This window comes from Bos indicus, chromosome 11, assembly GCF_029378745.1.
Source record: "Bos indicus isolate NIAB-ARS_2022 breed Sahiwal x Tharparkar chromosome 11, NIAB-ARS_B.indTharparkar_mat_pri_1.0, whole genome shotgun sequence".
Lineage (NCBI taxonomy): Eukaryota > Metazoa > Chordata > Mammalia > Artiodactyla > Bovidae > Bos > Bos indicus.
Window position 1 is genome coordinate 29,513,903 of NC_091770.1, and position 20,430 is coordinate 29,534,332.

The following is a 20,430-nucleotide window of genomic DNA, read 5'->3' on the forward strand; positions in this document are numbered from 1 at the left end:
CCCGTCTCTTTCAGAATTTTCCACAGTTTATTGTGACCCACACAGTCAAAGGCTTTGGCATAGTCAATAAAGCAGAAATAGATGCTTTTCTGGAACTCTCTTGCTTTTTCCATGATCCAGCGGATGTTGGCAATTTGATCTCTGGTTCTTCTGCCTTTTCTAAAACCAGCTTGAAAACAGGAAGTTCACGGTTCACATATTGCTGAAGCCTGGCTTGGAGAATTTTGAGCATTACTTTACTAGCATGTGAGATGAGTATAAAGGCTTTTAAAAAAAACATAAAATATTTACAAAGCTATTTCATTTAATCCTGACATCACCCTTGGTGTTATTATTATCGTGTTGCCTTCCTCTGCACTCACTATTTATAATGTGTATGGGGAAAGGGGAGAGATGGATGGCACTTAGGCTAAGGTTATCAAAAAGGAGTGGTTGTTGTGATACACAGTTCATTCATTTACAGACATTTCCTGTGTTCCTCATATGTGCCAGGCTCTCTGGCACACAGATAGTTAAACTTACAGAATCTGGAGCCTGAACTCTAGTTCAATCACTTACTATTAGTTCTGGATTTTGGGGTAAGCTACCTCACATTTCCTAGTTTCAGTTTCCTCATTGTAAAATAAGAATAACAATAGTTCTTAATGCTTAGAGTTGCAAAAATTAAAACGTAAAAATAAAAGTTAATAAAATGCTGATAACATTGGCCTTTATCATTAAATAAATATAATACTCACCTGTGTTCTTTCCAAGTGTTTGGTAAGAGAAACAGATATTTCTAAAACAATGTAGCAAATATAATATGGGTATGAATATGAGTAAGGGAAAGATTGAAGGCAGGAGGAGAGGGGACGACAGATGAGATGGTTGGATGGCATCACCAACTGGATGGACATGAGTTTGAGCAACCTCTGGGAGTTGGTGATGGACAGGGAAGCCTGGTGTGCTGCAGTCCATTGGGTCGCAGAGTCAGACACGACTGAGGGACTGAACTGAACTGATGAATAAGATGGTACTTCAGAAGATAACTCAACTAATTACACCTGGAGGGAATGGGCTTCTTTCAGGTCTGGGCACTGAAGAATGACCAGTAGTTTGCTACACAAAGGGCAGGGAAGGACCATTCCAGAGCAGAGGGACAAGTTTGTGTTAGGTATTGAAAGGTAAGGGGAAATTTATTACTGCAGCTGGAAGAGCTGGTGTGAAAGGAGGGAACACTAGTAGGAGATGTAGTCAGCAGTCTGATAGCTCAAACTTTCTCTACTTCTGAAACTATTTGAATTTTAACATTTAGGTCAGTGGTTTCTAAACCGAGCTGACTCAAGAATTTCCAGGGAGCTTTCTTAAAAGAGCCCAATAACCCACCTTCAGAAATTCCAACCCATTAGGTGGGGGTGGGGCCCAGGAACAACTTCGAAAAGCCCCTGGGGGTAATTATGCACCTTTGAAACAGGGTTTGGGACAGATTTCATGGGGGGAAGGGTGATCAAACAGGAGAGTGCAATACCTTGTGTTAGGCAGGTAACTGTGCAGGATGTATCCTGACCTCCTTCCTTCAAGTCTTTGCTCAATAGTAAAAAAAAAAAAAAAAAAAATTCCAACCCTCCCCACCCTGTCCTTTATACCTAAACACTTACTTCTAACAGTTTATTTACTATAAGTTTGCTGCTGTTTTAGTTGCTAAATCGTGTGCAACTCTTTTACGACCCCATGGATCCTCTGTCACTGGATTTCCCAAGCAAGAATATCGGAGTGGGTTTCCATTTCCTTGTCCAAGAGATCTTCCCCACCCACGGATCGAACCAACGTCTCCTACATCACCAGGCGGATTCTTTTACCACTGGGCAGCCAGGGAAACCCTACTATGTTTACTTAGTATATTATCTGAATACATTCATTAGAATATAAGCTCAACAAAGACTGTGATTTTTCTCTTATCTTTACTAATCCTCAGATCCTATGTCTGGAGCATAGCAAGTTTTCTGTTTTTGAATGAATCAATCAATCAGGGAGTGAAGTCTTGGCTAGGATGGAGTTTGCTTAAAAAAGAAAACGGAGGCAGCTGGAAGGAGAGGGGCATAGGTTAAAAAAAATACTGTGATAGGAAGGCTAGTTTTTCCTTGCCTTCAAGTTTCTTTTTGATTTCACTCTTGTGCTTACGGGTACATAATAAACTCAAAACCAGCCGGAACCTCCCATCTGACCTCTTAATCTAGCTATTCCTCCACCTGGTGCCCACGCCTGTGCAGCCCAGAAAACCCGGAGACCTAACCCTTTCAACGATGGGCGTCTGCCAGGGTCGGCGCGCGACCTAGGCTCACGCATGCGCATTATACAGAGTCGCCAGCGTGCGCGGGAAGCTGGGCCGCGTCCGATTATGATTGGCTGTCGGGGCGCACTCCCACCCACAGAGTCGCAGTGCTGGATGTTGATTGGGTATCTCCGCAGAGGCCGGACGCGCTTGGGGGGCGAGGGAGGGGAGGCGGGAAACATCTTGGTGGGTGCGGGGTCGTGCAGTTCTCTCGGGCGGCTGGTGAAGAGGTTTCGAAATGGCGGTGCAGCCGAAGGACACCCTGCAGCTGGATAGCGCGGCCGAGGTCGGCTTTGTGCGCTTCTTCCAAGGCATGCCGGAGAAGCCGACCACCACAGTGCGCCTTTTTGACCGGGGTGACTTCTACACCGCGCACCGGGAGGACGCACTGCTGGCCGCCCGCGAAGTGTTCAAGACCCAGGGGGTGGTCAAGTATATGGGGCCGGCAGGTGAGGGCTGGGATGGCGCGGGCTCGGGTCGGGGGGAACCCCGCAGAGTGGCTCCTCTCAGGAAGTGGTAGGGTGTCGGGCCGAGAGGCCCGGGGGCGGGGACGCTGGTGTTTCGTGGGGGCACTGCGCGTGCTCCGGTCCCTGCCTGGCCCAGAGGGGCGCCACCCGCCCCCTGCCCTGCCTCCGCCCTAAGTCTGCCCCTCGGCAGTTGCCCCGGATCAGAACTAATAGCGATCGCTGTGTGCCTGGCTTCATGCGAGGCGTTTGAACACATTGTTCTATTTTTTTTTTTTTTTTGCAGTCTGCGTGGGTGTCTGCTTCTCAGCCCCCGCCTTGGCGCTGTGGATCTCATCACAAACGCTGCCAATCCTCGTTATCACAAATGCCAGTCCAGGATTGAAATTTAGAATAGAAAGGATTTAGGGAGACCGTTTTATGTCACCAACGTGTTTTTACCTGTTGGCCGAACGTGATTTATATCGCTGTTCAGCGCAGGGACTTATAGTGTCTACAGTTGCTAGGCAGTATTGGTGGTCGGGACCTTGAACTCTGGAGCCAGATTGCCTGGATTCAAGTCTTAGCCCCTCCTTTTACCAGCTGTGTGTCCTTGAGTTAGTCTTGGATGTCTGTGACTCCGCTCGGAATTCAGCGCCCTCAGTAACCCACCCCCATTTCTCTAGCATTAGCTCTCCCTGGAAAGCTACTACAAACTTCTCACCCCCTTGTGAGTTAGATGTTCTAAACATCTTGTTTTATTTTAATCTTTTATCCCTGACTCTTTTGTGAATGAACATTCTAGGAGGAGTAAGGAGTTGCAGGCTTTAGACCTGCCTTTGCCATATGCAGATGGGATGTTACTGACGAAAGATGTTTAATTCAGCAGATAGACATTTATTGAATGCTACCTTGTCAGGCAGGGTTCTGGACACTGGGAGTACATAGATCAAGAGGCAGTATCTCCACCTTCACAGAGCTCCCTCTAGTGGATGTTTGTGTGCTTAGTCTCTGGATGTGCTAGGCTTTGTCGCTCAGTCCTGTTGAGGACTCTGCGACCCCATGGACTGAAGCCCGCCAATCTCCTCTGTCCATGGGGATTGTCCAGGCAAGAGTACTGGAGTGGGTTGCCATGCCCTCCCAGGGGATCTTCCCAATCCAGAGATCGAACCCGGGTCTTCCACATTGCAGGCGGATTCCTCTGAGCTCCCAGGGAAGCCCCCTTTAGTGGAGAGCAAGGCAGAAATCTCATTCCAGTTGAAGACCTGTAGAAGATGCTGCAGAACACGTTACAGACGAGGCGGAGACAGGGTTGCCAAAGACTGTACCCGGCAGAAGAGGCATTACAAGAGAGGCTAAATTTCACTTGAGTCTTGAGAAACCCTGTACCTGTCAGCAGGAACTTTCCCTCTCCCCACAGTCCTCCGAAACACTGGCAGCCACAAATCTGCTTTCTCTCTCTCTAGAAACACTGGTATTGAGTGACTTCTCTCACTTAACATTTTCAAGTTTCATCTGTGTTATCAATCCTTCATTACTTTTTATTGCCAAATATTCCAGTTGTATGGATGTACCATACTTCATTTAATCCATTTGTTGATCCATATTTGGATTATTTTTTGAACCTATATTTTTAATGTCATCTGTATCCATTCTCTCCTTCCCTGTTGTGCCAGTGAAGAGAGGAGCCTTTTGCTGTGGTCTGGATCGCATCTCCTCTTCTCACAGATGGCATTCTGTTGATCATTTCTTCTCTTTGGTTCATTCTATTGGCATTTAGTCTTCATATCCTTTTGGCTCCTTTTCTCTGACTCTAAAACAATTAGTGATACATTATTATAATAAAGACCTGCTAGTTGGGTTAGTACCTAGTTTCAATTTATTGATGAGAAATCTGAGTCCTTAGAAAACAAAGTTCCTTATCCTTTGTCTCTTTTGCTGTCAGAACTCAGCTTAGAAGGCATCTCCTCCTGGAAACCTTTCTTGACTCCCATCTTAAGGCTGCCTGGTTAGCTGCCCCTCTTAGGTGTTCCCTGCCTTAGGACCAGTCTCCTTACCAGTCCCTGCCTCTGAATCCCAGTCCCTGGTACAGTGCCCACACGTGAGTGAAAGTTGCTTAGTCATGTCCGACTCTTTGCGACCCCATGGACTGTATAGTCCATGGAATTCTCCAAGCCAGAATACTGGATTGGGTAGCCTTTCCCTTCTCCAGGGGATCTTCCCAACCCAGGGATTGAACCCAGGTCTCCCGCATTGCAGGCCGTAGCAGACACGTCATCAGCTGAATGAAGATGGGGCTTCCAAGTTATTCTTGAGGCAGAGAATCTTGTACCAAGCTGAGGTTTTTCTTCTGTCCCAGATGGAGGCTGGGTAGCTTTCTCTTCCAGCTCCCCTTCAGTTTTTCTTCCTGGTTTTCAGACTTAAAGCATACAGCCAAACTCTTCACCAGAAACATAGAGTAACCATACATCTGGTGCTTATCTGTAAATAAGACTTAAAATGCATTGCCACATCAGTGTGTCACTTGTTTGAGAGAAGTAGTATCTTTGGAGGATAACAGTATCTTTGGAGATGGTTTGACAACCTATCTGGAGATTAGTAGTGGAGGAAGTGTGAGAGGCCTTGGGGGGAGGGGAATCACCTCATTTGCCTCTTGACCCACCACTTTTAAGAAATCTCTGGGGACTTTCCTGGTGGTCCAGTGGTTAGAACTCTGTGCTTCCACTGCAGAGGACACAGGTTTGACCCCTGGTCAGGGAACTAAGATCCCTCATGCTGCTTGATAGACAGCCAAAATAAGGCAGTGCTGTTGTGAATGTGTTTTCCTGTTGAGTGTGTCTATAGAAAGACAGGATTGCTCTGCCTCTGCCCTTGGCCAGGCAGATAACTTTGATGTGCAAATAGATGTAATAATAGAGAGTGTTGGGGCTTGTGGATCTGAGAGTGCTTGTTCATGTGTGCTAAGCATTCAAATTCCGAATCAGTGCTGGCCAGACAAGCGTGCTGGCACATCCTACTAGGCTGATTTAAAAATTGTTTCGGAATTATGTGCCAGACCAGTGTTTTTTTCCCTCTCTCCCCAGAATTGTTTTTGCTGAGTTGGACTTTATGTTTTGCCTTCTAAATTAAAGGATGATATAACATTGTTTTGAAGCTCATTGCTCTATTTATTGAAAGTTGTTGACCGATAATTACAGTGGCGTTTATAAACATCTCTGGGAGAAATTCCTTTCTAATTTTGTATTGACTGTGGTTCAGTGCTTTCCAAGAGCAAATTTTATGATAATATTTCATCATATGAATAATATTCAGTGTAGTGTTAGTTGCTCAGTCATATCCCACTCTTTGCCACCCATGGACTGTAACCCACCAGGCTCCTCTGTCCATGGAATTCTTCAGGCAGGAATACTGGAGTGGTTACCCATTCCCTTCTCCAGGGGAATCTTCCTGACCCAGGCATCAAACCCATGTGTCCGGCTTTGCAGGCAGATTCTTTATCATCTGAGCCACCAGGGAAGTCCATAAATAATGTTTCTTATGTATTCAACTGGATGAGCCAATAGGTTGTCCAATAGTTCTGGTTTGCATTGGGACTAAGAGGGCTCCTGGGGTGCTGGGCTTTCAGTGCTGAAAGTTGGAGAGTCTTGGGCAAAGTGGGATGGGTGGGATAGGTGACTACCTAGTCACCCTATGTGCTAGGCAAAAACAGGAAATAGTTTAAATGGGGCCTACCATTCCACTGAAGTTCTGGTCCTGAGTGAGTCTTAATTGGGAGAAGTGAGACTTGCAGCCTGGGTAGACCTTATATCTCTCATATGCCTCTTGAGAATGTGAGTATAGGCTTTGCTGAAGGAGTAACATTCAGAGTAGATGTAATTTTCATGCAGCTTGCTTTCTACATGCAAGGTAAAGAAAGGTAGTCTATTCAAGTCTGTAAAAATGTGGCTGTGTTTTACTTGCTGAGTCGAAAACTGGCAACCTAAATAATGTTTTCTTAAAAGTTTGAATTAATTGCCTATATTGTAGAAATTGGGTGGTTTCATGAAAACATTCAGATTTTGAGCTTCTTTTGAAAATTCTGTGTAGTTGGAAACTGGGCAGGTTAGCAGTGGCTTGAGTCCAGTGGCTGCTCCCTCTGACCTAGTGAGTCCAGCTTTTCCTTTTACCTTGTGCTTTCCTCATTTTGTCACAGTTCCCACATTTGAAGTCATTTGTCATCTGTCCGTTGTGTTCTTCCTTTGGCTTTCTCTGCTCATTTGGTAGCCACCTGGTCCCTGTACCTGGTCCTGGATGAGATCATAAGAAATGTTCTAGGGAATAACTTTAGAGAAGCAAGATTTGAGCCCGTTTTCAGGGTGTCTGTGACAGCGGGGGTGCTTGTCCACTGCTTATGTAACTAGTAAAATGATATTGAAAGTATCAGCTGTGTCCTGCTGTACAAAATAATTGTATTCTGTCATTTAATTAATTTGTATTTGTATTTAATATTTGTGCTTGATACAATGTATTGTTAAATTTAGATTAAGTCTCTCATAAGATCCAGACTTGTCAGAATAATCTGCATGTATATTCTGTAGTTTTATTTTTGAAATTTATTTGACTGCACTGGGTTTTAATGGTGATTTTTATTGTAGCATGTGGGATCTAATCACCTGACCAGGGAGTGAACCTGGGCCCCCTGCATTGGAAACATGGAGTTTTAGCCACTGGACCACCAGGGAAGTCCCTACAAGTATATTCTGAATTACCTTTAAGTGAATAATTGGTATTAACTGTTTTATTTGAAAATTGAGTTATAATTCCATTTGATAGTGCGGGTGATTTTATTTATTTTGTAAAGACATTGTTATTTATGAATCAAAACTAAAATGAGACCCTGTAGTCTAAGACTATACATCTAAGACTATTAGGTAATATGTGGCTCAGCTGGTAAAGAATCCTCCGGCAATGTGGGAGACCTGGGTTCGATCCCTGGGTTGGCAGTATCCCCTGGAGAAGGGAACGGCTATCCACTCCAGTATTCTGGCCTGGAGAATTCCATGGACATACAGTCCACGGGGTCGCAAAGAGTCAGATAGGACTGAGCGATTTGCACTTTCACTTCACTTTGGCACTGTTGATATTTTTGACCAAAGAGTTAATCTGTTGCTGTGAGGGGCTAGCCTGTGCATGGTTAACAGCATCCCCTCCTCTCCCTACTAGATTCCATTATTACTCCCTTGTCCCAGTTGTGACAACTTAGATGCCCCCAGACAGAGATAGTGTCCACTAGGGGAGCAAGATCTTCCCCAGTTGAGAACGGGTGATGTGAGATGAAGACCAGTAAGTTTTAAAACTCTGTTGACTGGATAGTGAAAATAAATGGCATTAATACTTTACAGATGGTGGCGTTAATTGGTACAGCCAACCAAGGGGGATAGTCTGGCAATATTTATAAAAATCGCACATATCATCCTTTGAAAAAAATCCAGTTTTAGGACTTTATCTCACAGTTACACTCTAATGTTTAGAGAATGAAACACATGCAAGATTATTCATGTAACCTGTTGTAATAACAAAAATTGGGAAAACCTATATGTCCATCACTAAGAGATTAATTATAGAACTTCCTGAGGGTCACTGAAACGTTGCAGCTGTAACAGAAAGAATCTGATTATGTACTGGTGGAACAATCTTTTAGACTACCATATCAAAGTTAAAAAAAAAGAGAACAGTATGTATAGTGTGGAGTTATAGAAAAGAAAAAAAAGCAGTGCTTTATATTTGCCTGTGTGTGCGTGCGTTTGGAAATACATTCTATGAACTGGTAACACTGGGGTGGTAAACGGAATGTGTAGGGGACAGTGGTGAATTGATGTACCTTTTGAACCTTCAATTTTTGAACTACGTTACCAGAACATTTTATCATAATTAGTAATTTATTTTATGGACCTTCTGAAAAAATTATATAAATACTATTGTATTATTATTATATATATAACTATTGTAATAGTTGTTATATAAGACTTTTATCCAAACTTGTTAAAAACAGATGATGAAAAAAGTAGCATCAGCTGTATATATATTTATTCATTTTTTTAATCTTAATTTCTTATTTTGATATGTTAGTTAGTTCAGTCGCTCAGTCGTGTCTGACTCTGCGACCCCATGAATCTCAGCATGCCAGGCATCCCTGTCCATCACCAACTCCCGGAGTTCACTCAGACTCACGTGCATCGAGTCAGTGATGCCATCCAGCCATCTGGCTGTATTTATCCACTGTATTATACCGTTCATCTACTAGAATCCCTGGGACATGAAATAGGTTTATTGAGTGAATGAATTACTGGGAAAACAACATAGCTTGGAGGGAGGCATTGTGTTAGGTCTTGAACGCTTATGACTTTAAATCGTGAAATCTGTAACCTGTATTTTTAATATTTTTCTTTAGGAGCAAAGACTCTGGAGAGTGTTGTGCTTAGTAAAATGAATTTTGAGTCTTTTGTAAAAGATCTTCTTCTAGTTCGTCAGTACAGAGTTGAAGTTTATAAGAACAGAGCTGGAAATAAGGCCTCCAAGGAGAATGATTGGTATTTGGCATTTAAGGTAATTATCTTCCTTTTAAATTTAGTTGTGTTTTTAAGAATAGAAAAAAATTAAATTGAATTCTCTGTTGCTTTAATATTTTAGCCAGGTTGTGATAGTAAAATCCTTTGAGAGACTTTAATATTCTTTAGCATGTGGTTTTTAAAATCACAGTTTAATAGCAATTCAGAAATTCAGTAAATCTTTATGAGTATGAGTACTCTGAGCTTTGTCACTGTCACTGAAACCCAAGTAATTAATAGCTTTTACGTAAAGTTGAATGCCAGCATTAAAGGAAATTTGATTTTTACTGTTTTTGAAGTAATATCACACAATTAGCATGTTCTGGGAAACTCATTTATATACATTTGTAATGTATTTGCTCTTTGTGTATTCCTTTCTCTTTCATTTGACTGTAATTTTTAAAAGTCTGGACCTTTGTTTAATGCTGATCACATTCCTAGGTGTGTCTAGAAGGGCTTGTTGATGTGCTTCTAATGCCTTCATGGAGATGATTGTGCTAGCTTGTTTTACTTGAAGACTGTATTTTTAGTCTGTAAAGTCATGTTTTTGTTCACACACAGTACATTCTCTTGTAGCTCAGTCAGTAAAGGATCTGCCTGCAATGCAGGAGACCCTGGTTCAGTTCCTGGGTCAGGAAGATCCCTGAAGAAGGAAATGGCAACCCACTCCAGTATTCTTGCCTGGAGAATTCCATGGACAGAGGAGGCGTTCGGGCTACAGTCCATGAGGTTGCAAGAGTAGGACACAACTTAGTGACTAAACCAATACATGCACATAAATACGGGATAAAGGTTAAAATGTTGGGGAGTTGAGATTTATCCTTGCAAAGGAATAAACGTGGTAAGCGAGGGACAATGCTCTGGGCTTGTAGTTGGTGCATCTCATTTCTTTTCTCCTCTGGGTGATCTTGGCAGATTTCCCAGCCTTCTCCAGTATCTGTTTCTTTATAAACATAAAATGAGAAGGTTTTCAAGATGTTTTCTGACCTGAAAGGCCTATGAAAGTTTTTGTGTGTGCAATATTTAAACATGTGATGTTGGTGCTGCCCCAAGAATAATACTCTTCAATATCCCTTCCATGTTGCCTCCCACCACCACACCCCCCCACCTTTGAAAATGTAGACATTTCCTGAAGATTACATCTGAGAGAATTTAGCATCCTGTGTTACGGAGTTTCCTCAGAATTTTCAGTGATACTTTACTGAGAAAAGTGGAACTGAGAGTATTATCCTCAATGGCTCAGCAGTAAAGAATCTGCTGCCAATGCGGGAGAATCGGGTTTGATCCCTGGGTCAGGAAGGTCCCCTGGAGGAGGAAATTGCAACCTAGTCCAGTATTCTTGCCTGGAAAATCCCATGGATGAGGAGCCTGGTGGGCTAGAGTCCATAGTGTCACCAAGAGTTGAGCATGACTGAGCATGGGTGTGCACACACACACATGTTATGATGGAGTTTCCTTAGAATTTTCATTGCTGCTTTACTGAGAAAAGTGGGACTTAAAAGTATTATCCTACATCTTGAAAGATTTTAATAGAAAATTGAGGGTACCAAAACATGATGTTTTTCTATCTCACTCTACACAGAGCTCAGTTAGTAACAACACCAAAATGTGGAATCATGAATTTAGGTGATTAACTGTTTTATCAGCTCCTCACACCTCACTCCTTTGTGTCATCAGAATCCTTTTAGATGAATTGTTTTAACTCCTAGCTTTTAGATCGGGGGGGAAAAACATTAAGTGTGTATCTTGATCAGGTTAAAATGTAGTATCTTCATTCTGACATTTTAAGAAGTTCAGATTTACAAGCTGCTAAAGTTGATATATCTTAATTTTTAGCTTACTGATTCTGTTGTAAAGTATTAGTGATATTTAGGGTAGTTGACTTCTATGACTTTTTTTTTTTTTTTGACTTTTGGACACACCAAGTGGCATGTGGGACCTTATTTCCCTGCCTAGGGATCAGACCGGTGTCATCCACAGTGGAAGCTTGGAGTCTTAACCACTGGATCATCAGGGAAGTTCCTGTGAATGACTTTTTTTCCCGTGTCCTCAGTAGTATGTTCAGAGCAGGAAGGGACCTTAGTACCATCTAGTTCAGGGATTACCAGTCTTACCATTTTCAAGGACTGTCAAAAACTCAACTTTATTAGCTATTGATTCACTTTTGAAGGTTTTTTTAAAGATATGCATCATAACCTGTGTGTAAATCTGAAGTATGTATGTGAAAATATGGTGTTTACGATTGTGCTTTTAAACGTAAATCAGTGCTTTTTAATTTGAGTATCAGATAACAGTTTTCCATAACATTTTCTTTTTGGGGGCTGAGCTGTGAGACATTCCCCACTCCAGTATTCTTGCCTGGAAAACCCCATGGATGGAGGAGCCTGGCAGGCTGCAGTCCATGGGGTCCCTAAGAGTCGGACACAACCGAGCAACTTCACTTTCACTTTTTCACTTTCATGCATTGGAGAGGGAAATGGCAACCCACTCCAGTGTTCTTGCTTGGAGAATCCCAGGGATGGTGGAGCCTGGTGGGCTGACGTCTATGGGGTCACACAGAGTCGGATACGACTGAAGTGACTTAGCAGCAGCAGTAGCAGTGAGACATTCAGGATCCCTAGCTAGGGATTGAACCCAAGCCCTCTGTGGTGGAAGCTCAGAGTCTTAACCACTGGACTACTGGGGAAGTCCCTCCATTTCATTTTTGATCCAGATTTTAATCGATTCATACAGAGTTACAGTATATTCAGAACCATATTGTGAAAAGATACTGTTATGATGCTAAAGACATCCAAGAACTATTGATGCCTATGGGTTGCCTAAGTTTGGCTGTCACTGCTCATTTGTACTATTTCTAACTATGTCAGTTTTCATACTGTGGTCCGTCAGTTGCCCCAGAAATGCCTCATGTTAACAGGCAGCTGTCAGCTTCTGATCATGTTGAACTGCTGTAACCCACCGAATTGACACAAGTAGAGCCAAAAGCAAAGAAAAAAGCCCTTTAGTTGCCTTGTATATTCTTAAAGAGATTTCTCATCTTTTTGAAATATTGAAAATAGGTCAAAGACCCTTTATTTGGAAATCATTGATCTAGAACAATATGCGTTTTACAAATATATTGATATAGAGACATGAGTATCCAAGGTTAATATTTAAGCTAATAATGCGATATGTGATATAACTACTCAGTGAAAATTCTAATACGTGTAACCAATAGGTAGTTTGGCAGACTGTAGAAATGTAAGCATACCATTGAGAGGGTTATCCCTTTGGGTTCCTTGATGAATGAGTGAGTGTAAACCTAGCTGCCACATTTCAAACTGAAAAGCACTTTTTTTGTTTTTGAAAATCACTTTTGATACTGCTGTTTTGAGATTTGCCCAAGTGTTCTTATGGAAAATTAGGGGGGATACTTTATAGAAAGTATGGTAATATTAATTGGAATACATGGTTATAAGTATTTTTTTGTTTGGTAAGAAAATGTTAATAAAATTCATCTAGGTTGGGTAATTTTTGTTTGCTGCTGCTGCTAAATCACTTCAGTCATGTCCGACTCTGTGCGACCCCATAGACGACAGCCCACCAGGCTCCCCCGTCCCTGGGATTCTCCAGGCAAAAACACTGGAGTGGGTTGCCATTTTCCTTCTCCAGTGCATGAAAGTGAAAGTGAAGTTGCTCAGTCGTGTCCGACTCTTAGCGACCCCATGGACTGCAGCCCACCAGGCTCCTCCATCCATGGGATTTTACAGGCAAGAGTACTGGAGTGGGGAGCTAGTGAAATATTAAAGTACATTGAACAGTTTCTTAAAATTTCTCTTTATTTTTGCTTAGGCCTCTCCAGGTAATCTTTCTCAGTTTGAAGATATTCTCTTTGGTAACAACGATATGTCTGCTTCCATTGGTGTTGTGGGTGTTAAAATGTCTACAGTCGATGGTCAAAGACAGGTCGGAGTTGGGTATGTTGACTCCACACAGAGGAAGCTGGGACTGTGTGAGTTCCCTGATAATGATCAGTTCTCCAATCTGGAGGCTCTCCTGATTCAGATTGGACCAAAGGAGTGTGTTATGCCAGGAGGGGAGACTGCTGGAGACATGGGAAAACTGAGGCAGGTAAGGGAATGGAGTCTATGATAGAGAATCCAAGGCTGGGAATGCCTCTAAAGTAACATGATACTGTTTTATTTAAGAAAAATTTAAAAGTCAGAACCCTTTCAACATATTTTGACAGAAACTTTGTATCTTATTAGGACTTTCCAGCTTTTCCTTAAGACTTGTTCTCCCTCAGATCATTTCCCCCTCCCCCCTTCCTCTCTTTCCTTCTGAACTGAATGTCATCTTAAAGGGATCACAGTTAATAAAAGAAGTGCTTTCACAGTTGAGGGATGCAGGGTCGGGAAGAGGTGATGTAGGGCCTTTAAAAATAAAAAACTATGCCCATATTTAGCATGGATGTAACAAATAAGATCCAGTTCTTCAGGATTATTTATTTCTTAATAGTTTGAGTAGAACTTTAGCCTCTTTTATTTTTCTGATTCTTCTATTTTAGCAAAGTTCTGATTTTGTTGTTTGTATACGTATCTGGTTTATTATTTTAGATTTTTAAGGATTCTTTTCTTCTTGTGAGCCTCAAATACGATAAGAACTACTTGAGAGTTAGCAAATCTGTGATGGGCATTTTTAGCATAAATAGTATCTAGGCAACTTTCCCCGAGTATCATTCTGTTGATAGTTTTTACTACTGAGACTATTTTTTGAAAGCTTCATGTAAGCCTAATTTTGGATTTCCACGAACATTTTATTTATATATTTTTAAAATACATGTTACCAACATTTTCTTCATGTATTGTTGTGTAACAATATAATGTGGGTTAATAAGCTGTTTGTTAAACTGTTGTTACTTTATATTTGTCAGTGGCACAACTTTCTGTATTGCTGTTCTCCTAGTAATTTAAAATATTTCCTGTAAAACAGGTTATTCAGAGAGGAGGAATTTTGATCACAGAAAGAAAAAGAGCTGACTTTTCCACAAAAGATATTTATCAAGACCTCAACCGGTTGCTGAAAGGCAAGAAGGGAGAACAGGTGAATAGTGCTGTGTTGCCAGAAATGGAGAACCAGGTACGTGGGTTACAAATGTGAATTTACCCCTGAATAGTGATGTTTACAAGGCTGCTTCTGTCATCTATATTTCAAAGACTAAAATGGATCACTGATTTTTAAGCTTAGTTTAATCTGTGGTGAAGTTTGTGAAAATGACTAGAAAAATTCAAACATAATCTTAAATATAACTTCATTATATTTACACAACATATATCCTTGGGGTGAGGAAGAGATTATTGTTTTACTGGTTTCACCAGAAAGAGCCTGATTACTGTCAGCTAAGCAGGTGAGATAGTCACGTAGGTAGGTTGGTGAGATAGTTGGTACTATTAAAGTTTTATAATATAGGATCTGTGAGGTTTTTAATAAATTACTTCAGCTTCATTATGTCTTAAAGGATTGTTGCGGAGATTAGAAAGTAATAAGGATGGAAATATTCACAGTGCATAGTAATTGCAAAATAAATGTTACATTTAAACAGTTTGGCTCAAAAATTGGCACTGCTTGTGTTCAGTGTTAGATATGAACATGCACACAATGGTTGAAGTTTATTTTCAATTTTTCAAATCTTTGAAGAAAGTATGGTTTGGGAGTTATATTTTTATGTAAAATATTAGAAACCTTTTTGAATGGTTATTTCAAATGGTTATGTCAGTGGATCACTGACAAGTAAAATAGAAATTTGTATATTTAAATAAGAGCAAGTTATAGCTGCTTATAATTTTCAAAATTGACTTCAAACCAGAATAAACTGAGACTATTATTATATCATGATTTTACAGTGATTACTTATCACATAATAGTTTGATCCTTATAAACTAAGTTTATCTGTTTTACTTTCTTTGTGTGACAGAATGAAAAGCCATTGTGTATGAGTAATAATCCCAGTACAGACATTCCCTGACTTATGGTTCAACTGTCGATTTTTTTTTTTAACTTTACAATGCTGCAAAAGTTATATTTATTCAGTAGAAACCATAGTTTGAATTTAGGCTTTTTCCTGGGCTAGCAATATTTGGTGCAGCTTTCTTGTGTTGGTGGGCAGAGAGCAGCAGCTCTGTCAGCTGTGGGATTACAGGGTTTAATAGCTGATACACTTACAACCATGCTGTACCCATAGAACCATTCTATTTTTTGCTTTCAGTACAGTGTTCAATAAATTTTGAGTTATTAAACTATATTATAAAGTAGGCTTTGTGTTAGGTGATTTTGCCCAACTATAGGCTAATGTCGGAGAAGGCAATGGCACCCCACTCCAGTACTCTTGCTTGGAAAATCCCATGGACGGAGGAGCCTGGTAGGCTGCAGTCCATGGGGTCGCTAAGAGTCGGACACGACTGAGCGACTTCACTTTCACTTTTCACTTTCATGCATTGGAGAAGGAAATGGCAACCCACTCCAGTGTTCTTGCTTGGAGAATCCCAAGGACGGGGGAGCCTGGTGGGCTGCTGTCTATGGGGTTGCACAGAGTCAGACACGACTGAAGTGACTTAGCATAGGCTAATGTGTTCTGAGCACATTTAAGGCAGATGAGGCTAAGCTATGATGTTCGGTAGGTTAACGATATTAAATGCATTTTCTATTTATGATAGGCTTATTGGCATGTAACCTCGTAAGTCAAGGAAAAGCTGTATTAGAGAAAATTACTGTAGTGTTGAAAATTGGAAGATGCTACTGAGGGCTTCCCAGGTGGCTCACTGGTAAAGAATCCACTTGCTAATGCAGGAGACTCAGGTTTGATCCCTGGGTGGGAAGAGCCCCTGGAGGAGGACTCGGGCAACCCACTCCAGTATTCTTGCCAGGATATTTCCATGGCCAGAGGAGCCTGGTGGGCTACAGTCTGTGGGGTTGCAAAGAGTCAGACATGACTAAGCAACTGACCATGCACACAAGCATCTTAGAGCTACTAAAAATTGTTACCATCTGTCCCTGACGGTGACGTAACAGGAGATTCTTATATATTTGGCAGAGGCAGATAGATGACTGTGTTATCAATTATGAAACATACGCACCTTCACAATGAATTTGGTACCAAATATAAGTAGAATTTTCATTGGGCTATCAGTTTAATGTCCTTAGCTTCTTTATGTTATTATGTTATAGTAGCAATATAGACAGTTATTTCTTATTTAAATATATATACAAGGAAGTATATGTATCATAAGTGTATAACTAAATTTTTATGAATTATAAATACCCACATAACCAGCACCCATGAAACAGAATAGTACCGGGATCATAAGACCCTCTTTATGTTTTCTTCCGCTTGTTAACCTCCATTAGTACCTCTGACAGTATGAATTAGTTTGGTCTATTTTTGTAGTTAATATGAATGGACTCATAAAGATCGTGTCTTGTGATTTCCTTTATTCAGTGCCATGTTTGTGAGGTAATCTGTACTGTGACCTGTTGTAGTGGATTGTTTGTGCTTATATCTATTGTTGGATGTCGTTGTTGTTGTAGTATTCCGCAGTGTGAACATGCCAGGCTTTACCCTTTTTTCTCTTGGACAATAGCATAATTTCTCCTTTTGGCTATTATAAATAGTGTTGCTATTACAGTAAGTTTTCACTTCCTGAAAATCGTTTTCTAGTCTAAGGTTTATTTAAACTTTGTCTGATTTTCTTGGTTTGAATTGGGAAAAAAATACCAGGAAAAATGATGTTTGAAATTTATTTTCATATTACCATTTGTTTTTTTAAAAAAATCTCTAGAATTCTAGTGATAGCCATCTTTTCTTTTAAATTCTTAATCTTAGGTTGCAGTTTCTTCCTTGTCTGCAGTAATCAAATTTTTAGAACTCTTATCAGATGACTCAAACTTTGGACAGTTTGAACTGACTACTTTTGACTTCAGCCAGTACATGAAATTGGATATTGCAGCAGTGAGAGCCCTTAACCTTTTCCAGGTAAAAAAAAAATACATCAGTTAAAAATATTTGCTTTTGTATATAGAATATAAGACTTTTATTCTTTATTTTATTTTATTTTTTTTGAATATAAGACTTTTAATAAGGAGCTTAAATATTTTGAAATATTATACTTAAGTAGTTTTGAATTACTGTATTTTTCTAATTGCAAACTATATAAATATAATTTGTCCTGACTTTATCAGTAAATTGTGTATTAACAGCAGTTTTTAAAAATTATATTTTAAGAAGTTTTATGTCTAAAACTGCAGTAATTATAAAGTGTTGTTGTTTTGGGGAAAAATATACAGCAAAAAATCAGATTAAAATTAAAAAATCAGATTATGTTAAAAGTCTGATTTTCAGATAAGGAGCTTCTGTGTACATTTCAGTTTAATATTTGAAGAACGTTAAGTTTTGTGTTGTTGTAACAAGTTTGGGGAGTGAAGGGTTTTTTTTTTTTTTTCCCATGAGGCTTGTGGGATTTTAATTCCCCAAGCAAGGATTGAACCCAGGCCTTTGGCACTGAGAGCTTAGACTCGTAATCACTGGACTACCAGGGAGTACCCAATGTTAAGTGTTCTTGTTCTAAAATTAAGTAATCCTTTTTCATGGCATAGTAAGGTCACTAATGAGCCTGCCACTTTCCTATTTTATTTTTGTTTACTAGGGTTCTGTTGAAGATACTTCTGGTTCTCAGTCTCTGGCTGCATTGCTCAATAAATGCAAAACTCCTCAAGGACAAAGACTGGTTAACCAGTGGATTAAGCAGCCTCTTATGGACAAGAACAGAATAGAAGAGAGGTATATTAAAAAAAAAAAAAGTGTACACTTTTGTAAACTAACTTCCAGTCACCCCATATGCTTATACCACTTATTACAACATGCAATTTTGTACCCATATTTTAGCATCTAACTGCACAGAAAGTTAATAAAGTAGTAGAGTAGTGGTGATTTAGATTGATTAACTTATTTTCTTGATTATGTTTTTACCCTTCACTATGAAAAGGTAAACTTCTATTAGAGAGGTGGTGTAGGTATAATGTCCCAGAGCACTGGAGCTTTGGAGCCAGTTTACCTTGGTTCGTACTGAGCTCTTCCACTTAGATGCTGTGTTATACTGGGTATTATTGAACCTCAGGGTGGCAGTTTCTTCCCTTTTAAAATGACGGTGATAACACACCTCCTCCTTAGGGTTGCTATGAGGATTAGATGATTTCATGTATTTAAAGTACTTTGAACAAGGTCTGGCACAAAGGAAGCACTTACTCTTTATTATTCTAGAAAAAATTTAAGGCAGCCTAAACATATTTCAGAAAATCTTTAAAATTGAGGGAATAAAAAACGATATAATACTCCTGCATATAATGTGAGTAGCATTGGAGTATGTTTTATTTTTATCTTTTGTTTTAGATACAAGTTTTAACACTTAAATGAAGTGTAATACACATAAAAGCGCAAATCCTAAAGGTGCAATTTGATGGGTTTTCACAAAGTGAATACCTTGGTAACAACACATAAGTCAGGAAACAACATAACTGGTATCCCCAAAACCCTTCTCAGTTATCCTTACAGTTACTGCCTCTCCTCACTTCAAGGGTAATAACTGTCTTTCTAGCCTCATAGATTAATTAGTTGTACCTGTTTTTGAACTGCATATAAGTAAAATAATTTTATATAGTTCACTCTTAATGTTTGATAGTTTTTAAAAACACAGTTGTAATCCTAATATAGTTTTGTGTCCTAGTTTTTTTCCCACTTGCGCTTCTATTACATAAGCATTTTTTAGTGTTGCTGTTTTATGTTCATATTCAGCATTTTTTATAAATTCATAATATTTTATTGATTGGATATACTTTACCTTTTTCAATAATTAGGTTATTTCAATGACCTTATTGTAGACCTAACATTTTCAGTTTGGTAAATTAGATATATTGTCGGAATAGATAAAAGAGAGTCAGTAATTTTATAGATTTGATGTTGTCAGATTGTTCAAGAATTTGTTGTCTACCTACTGAATTCTGATGGTATCCAAAAAGTGTGATGATCCCTTGACTATTTGGGACTATATATATATATGCCAGGCAAACATAAAATAGTTGATCAGTATCATAAGACACTCTGCAGATAATTACCAAGCTAAGCATTGATCCTGTGGATTCTAAAGGGTCTTACAATAAAAATAACTCATGAAGTCAGCAAATTGTGGGTATGTTGATATATCATTGAAAATATGGAAGTTTAGAAATGCTAAGATAACTTCCTGAAGCCAGGCTTGCTGGAGAAGAAGAGTGGGATTTAGTAACAAAATAAGAAATAGGAAGGATTGGATATTTGCAAGTAATTAAGGCAGTTTACAGGTTTTTATTTTAATTATTTGTGACTAACTACGTTTACATAAGTCAAATGTCGAACGGAACAGAAGGATATACAGTGCTGAGTTTCTTGCTCCTATCTCCCGGTTTCCTAGGACTCCCTTCCTCAGGGCCTCTGCACAGCAGCAGGGACACATTTCTTACTGTACTCTGTGTGAATTGCCAACACTTGCCCTGGGAGCAACTGGTCTTAATCAGATTCTTGAGTATCCTTCCATGGAAAGTCTGTGCCTGCACAAGTAGAAGTTTATATCCATTCTCCCTCATCTTTTTGTTGTTTCTGAAGTGATAGGTAGTTTAAGTCCCATGCTCTGGGTCATTGGTTGCATTTTAACTTTGGGCTTGTAGGGACAGAGCGCGTGTCAGTGGTCTTCTTCTGGTTTAACAGCTAGAGTGTGCTTGTATTTGGACCCTTCAAAAACCTGAGACATCACTTACTGTTACGAGAGTAACAAGCTATTTAGAAGGCAAGATACCCAAATTAATTTTTTGGCTATAATTAAAGGTTATTTTCATAGGACATAGCAATAATTTCCAAAATCTGATACCCTTACAAGACTGACTAATTAGGAATACGATTTGCGAGAATGGCTTTCTGACTCAGATCATGATCTGCTTTTCTGCACCTGTAGGATGAGGAAATACTTTCTCCTTTTTACCTTGGGGAGATTCTTTTTTTTTTTTTACCAGCAATTAGGAAGGTCTG

General features: G+C 39.9%; 1 protein-coding gene across 1 annotated transcript in view; it reads left to right on the forward strand.

Moving 5' to 3' along the window:
• Window positions 1–2,470: 2,470 nt before the first annotated feature.
• MSH2 (mutS homolog 2) overlaps window positions 2,471–20,430 on the forward strand; it is an 80,179-nt gene continuing 62,219 nt past the window's right edge. The window contains exons 1-6 of the mRNA XM_070798611.1: window positions 2,471–2,760; window positions 9,185–9,339; window positions 13,173–13,451; window positions 14,313–14,459; window positions 17,200–17,349; window positions 18,020–18,153. Coding sequence (XP_070654712.1) covers window positions 2,550–2,760; window positions 9,185–9,339; window positions 13,173–13,451; window positions 14,313–14,459; window positions 17,200–17,349; window positions 18,020–18,153 — 1,076 coding nt within the window. The 5' untranslated portion in view covers window positions 2,471–2,549. The remainder of the gene's footprint in view (window positions 2,761–9,184; window positions 9,340–13,172; window positions 13,452–14,312; window positions 14,460–17,199; window positions 17,350–18,019; window positions 18,154–20,430) is intronic.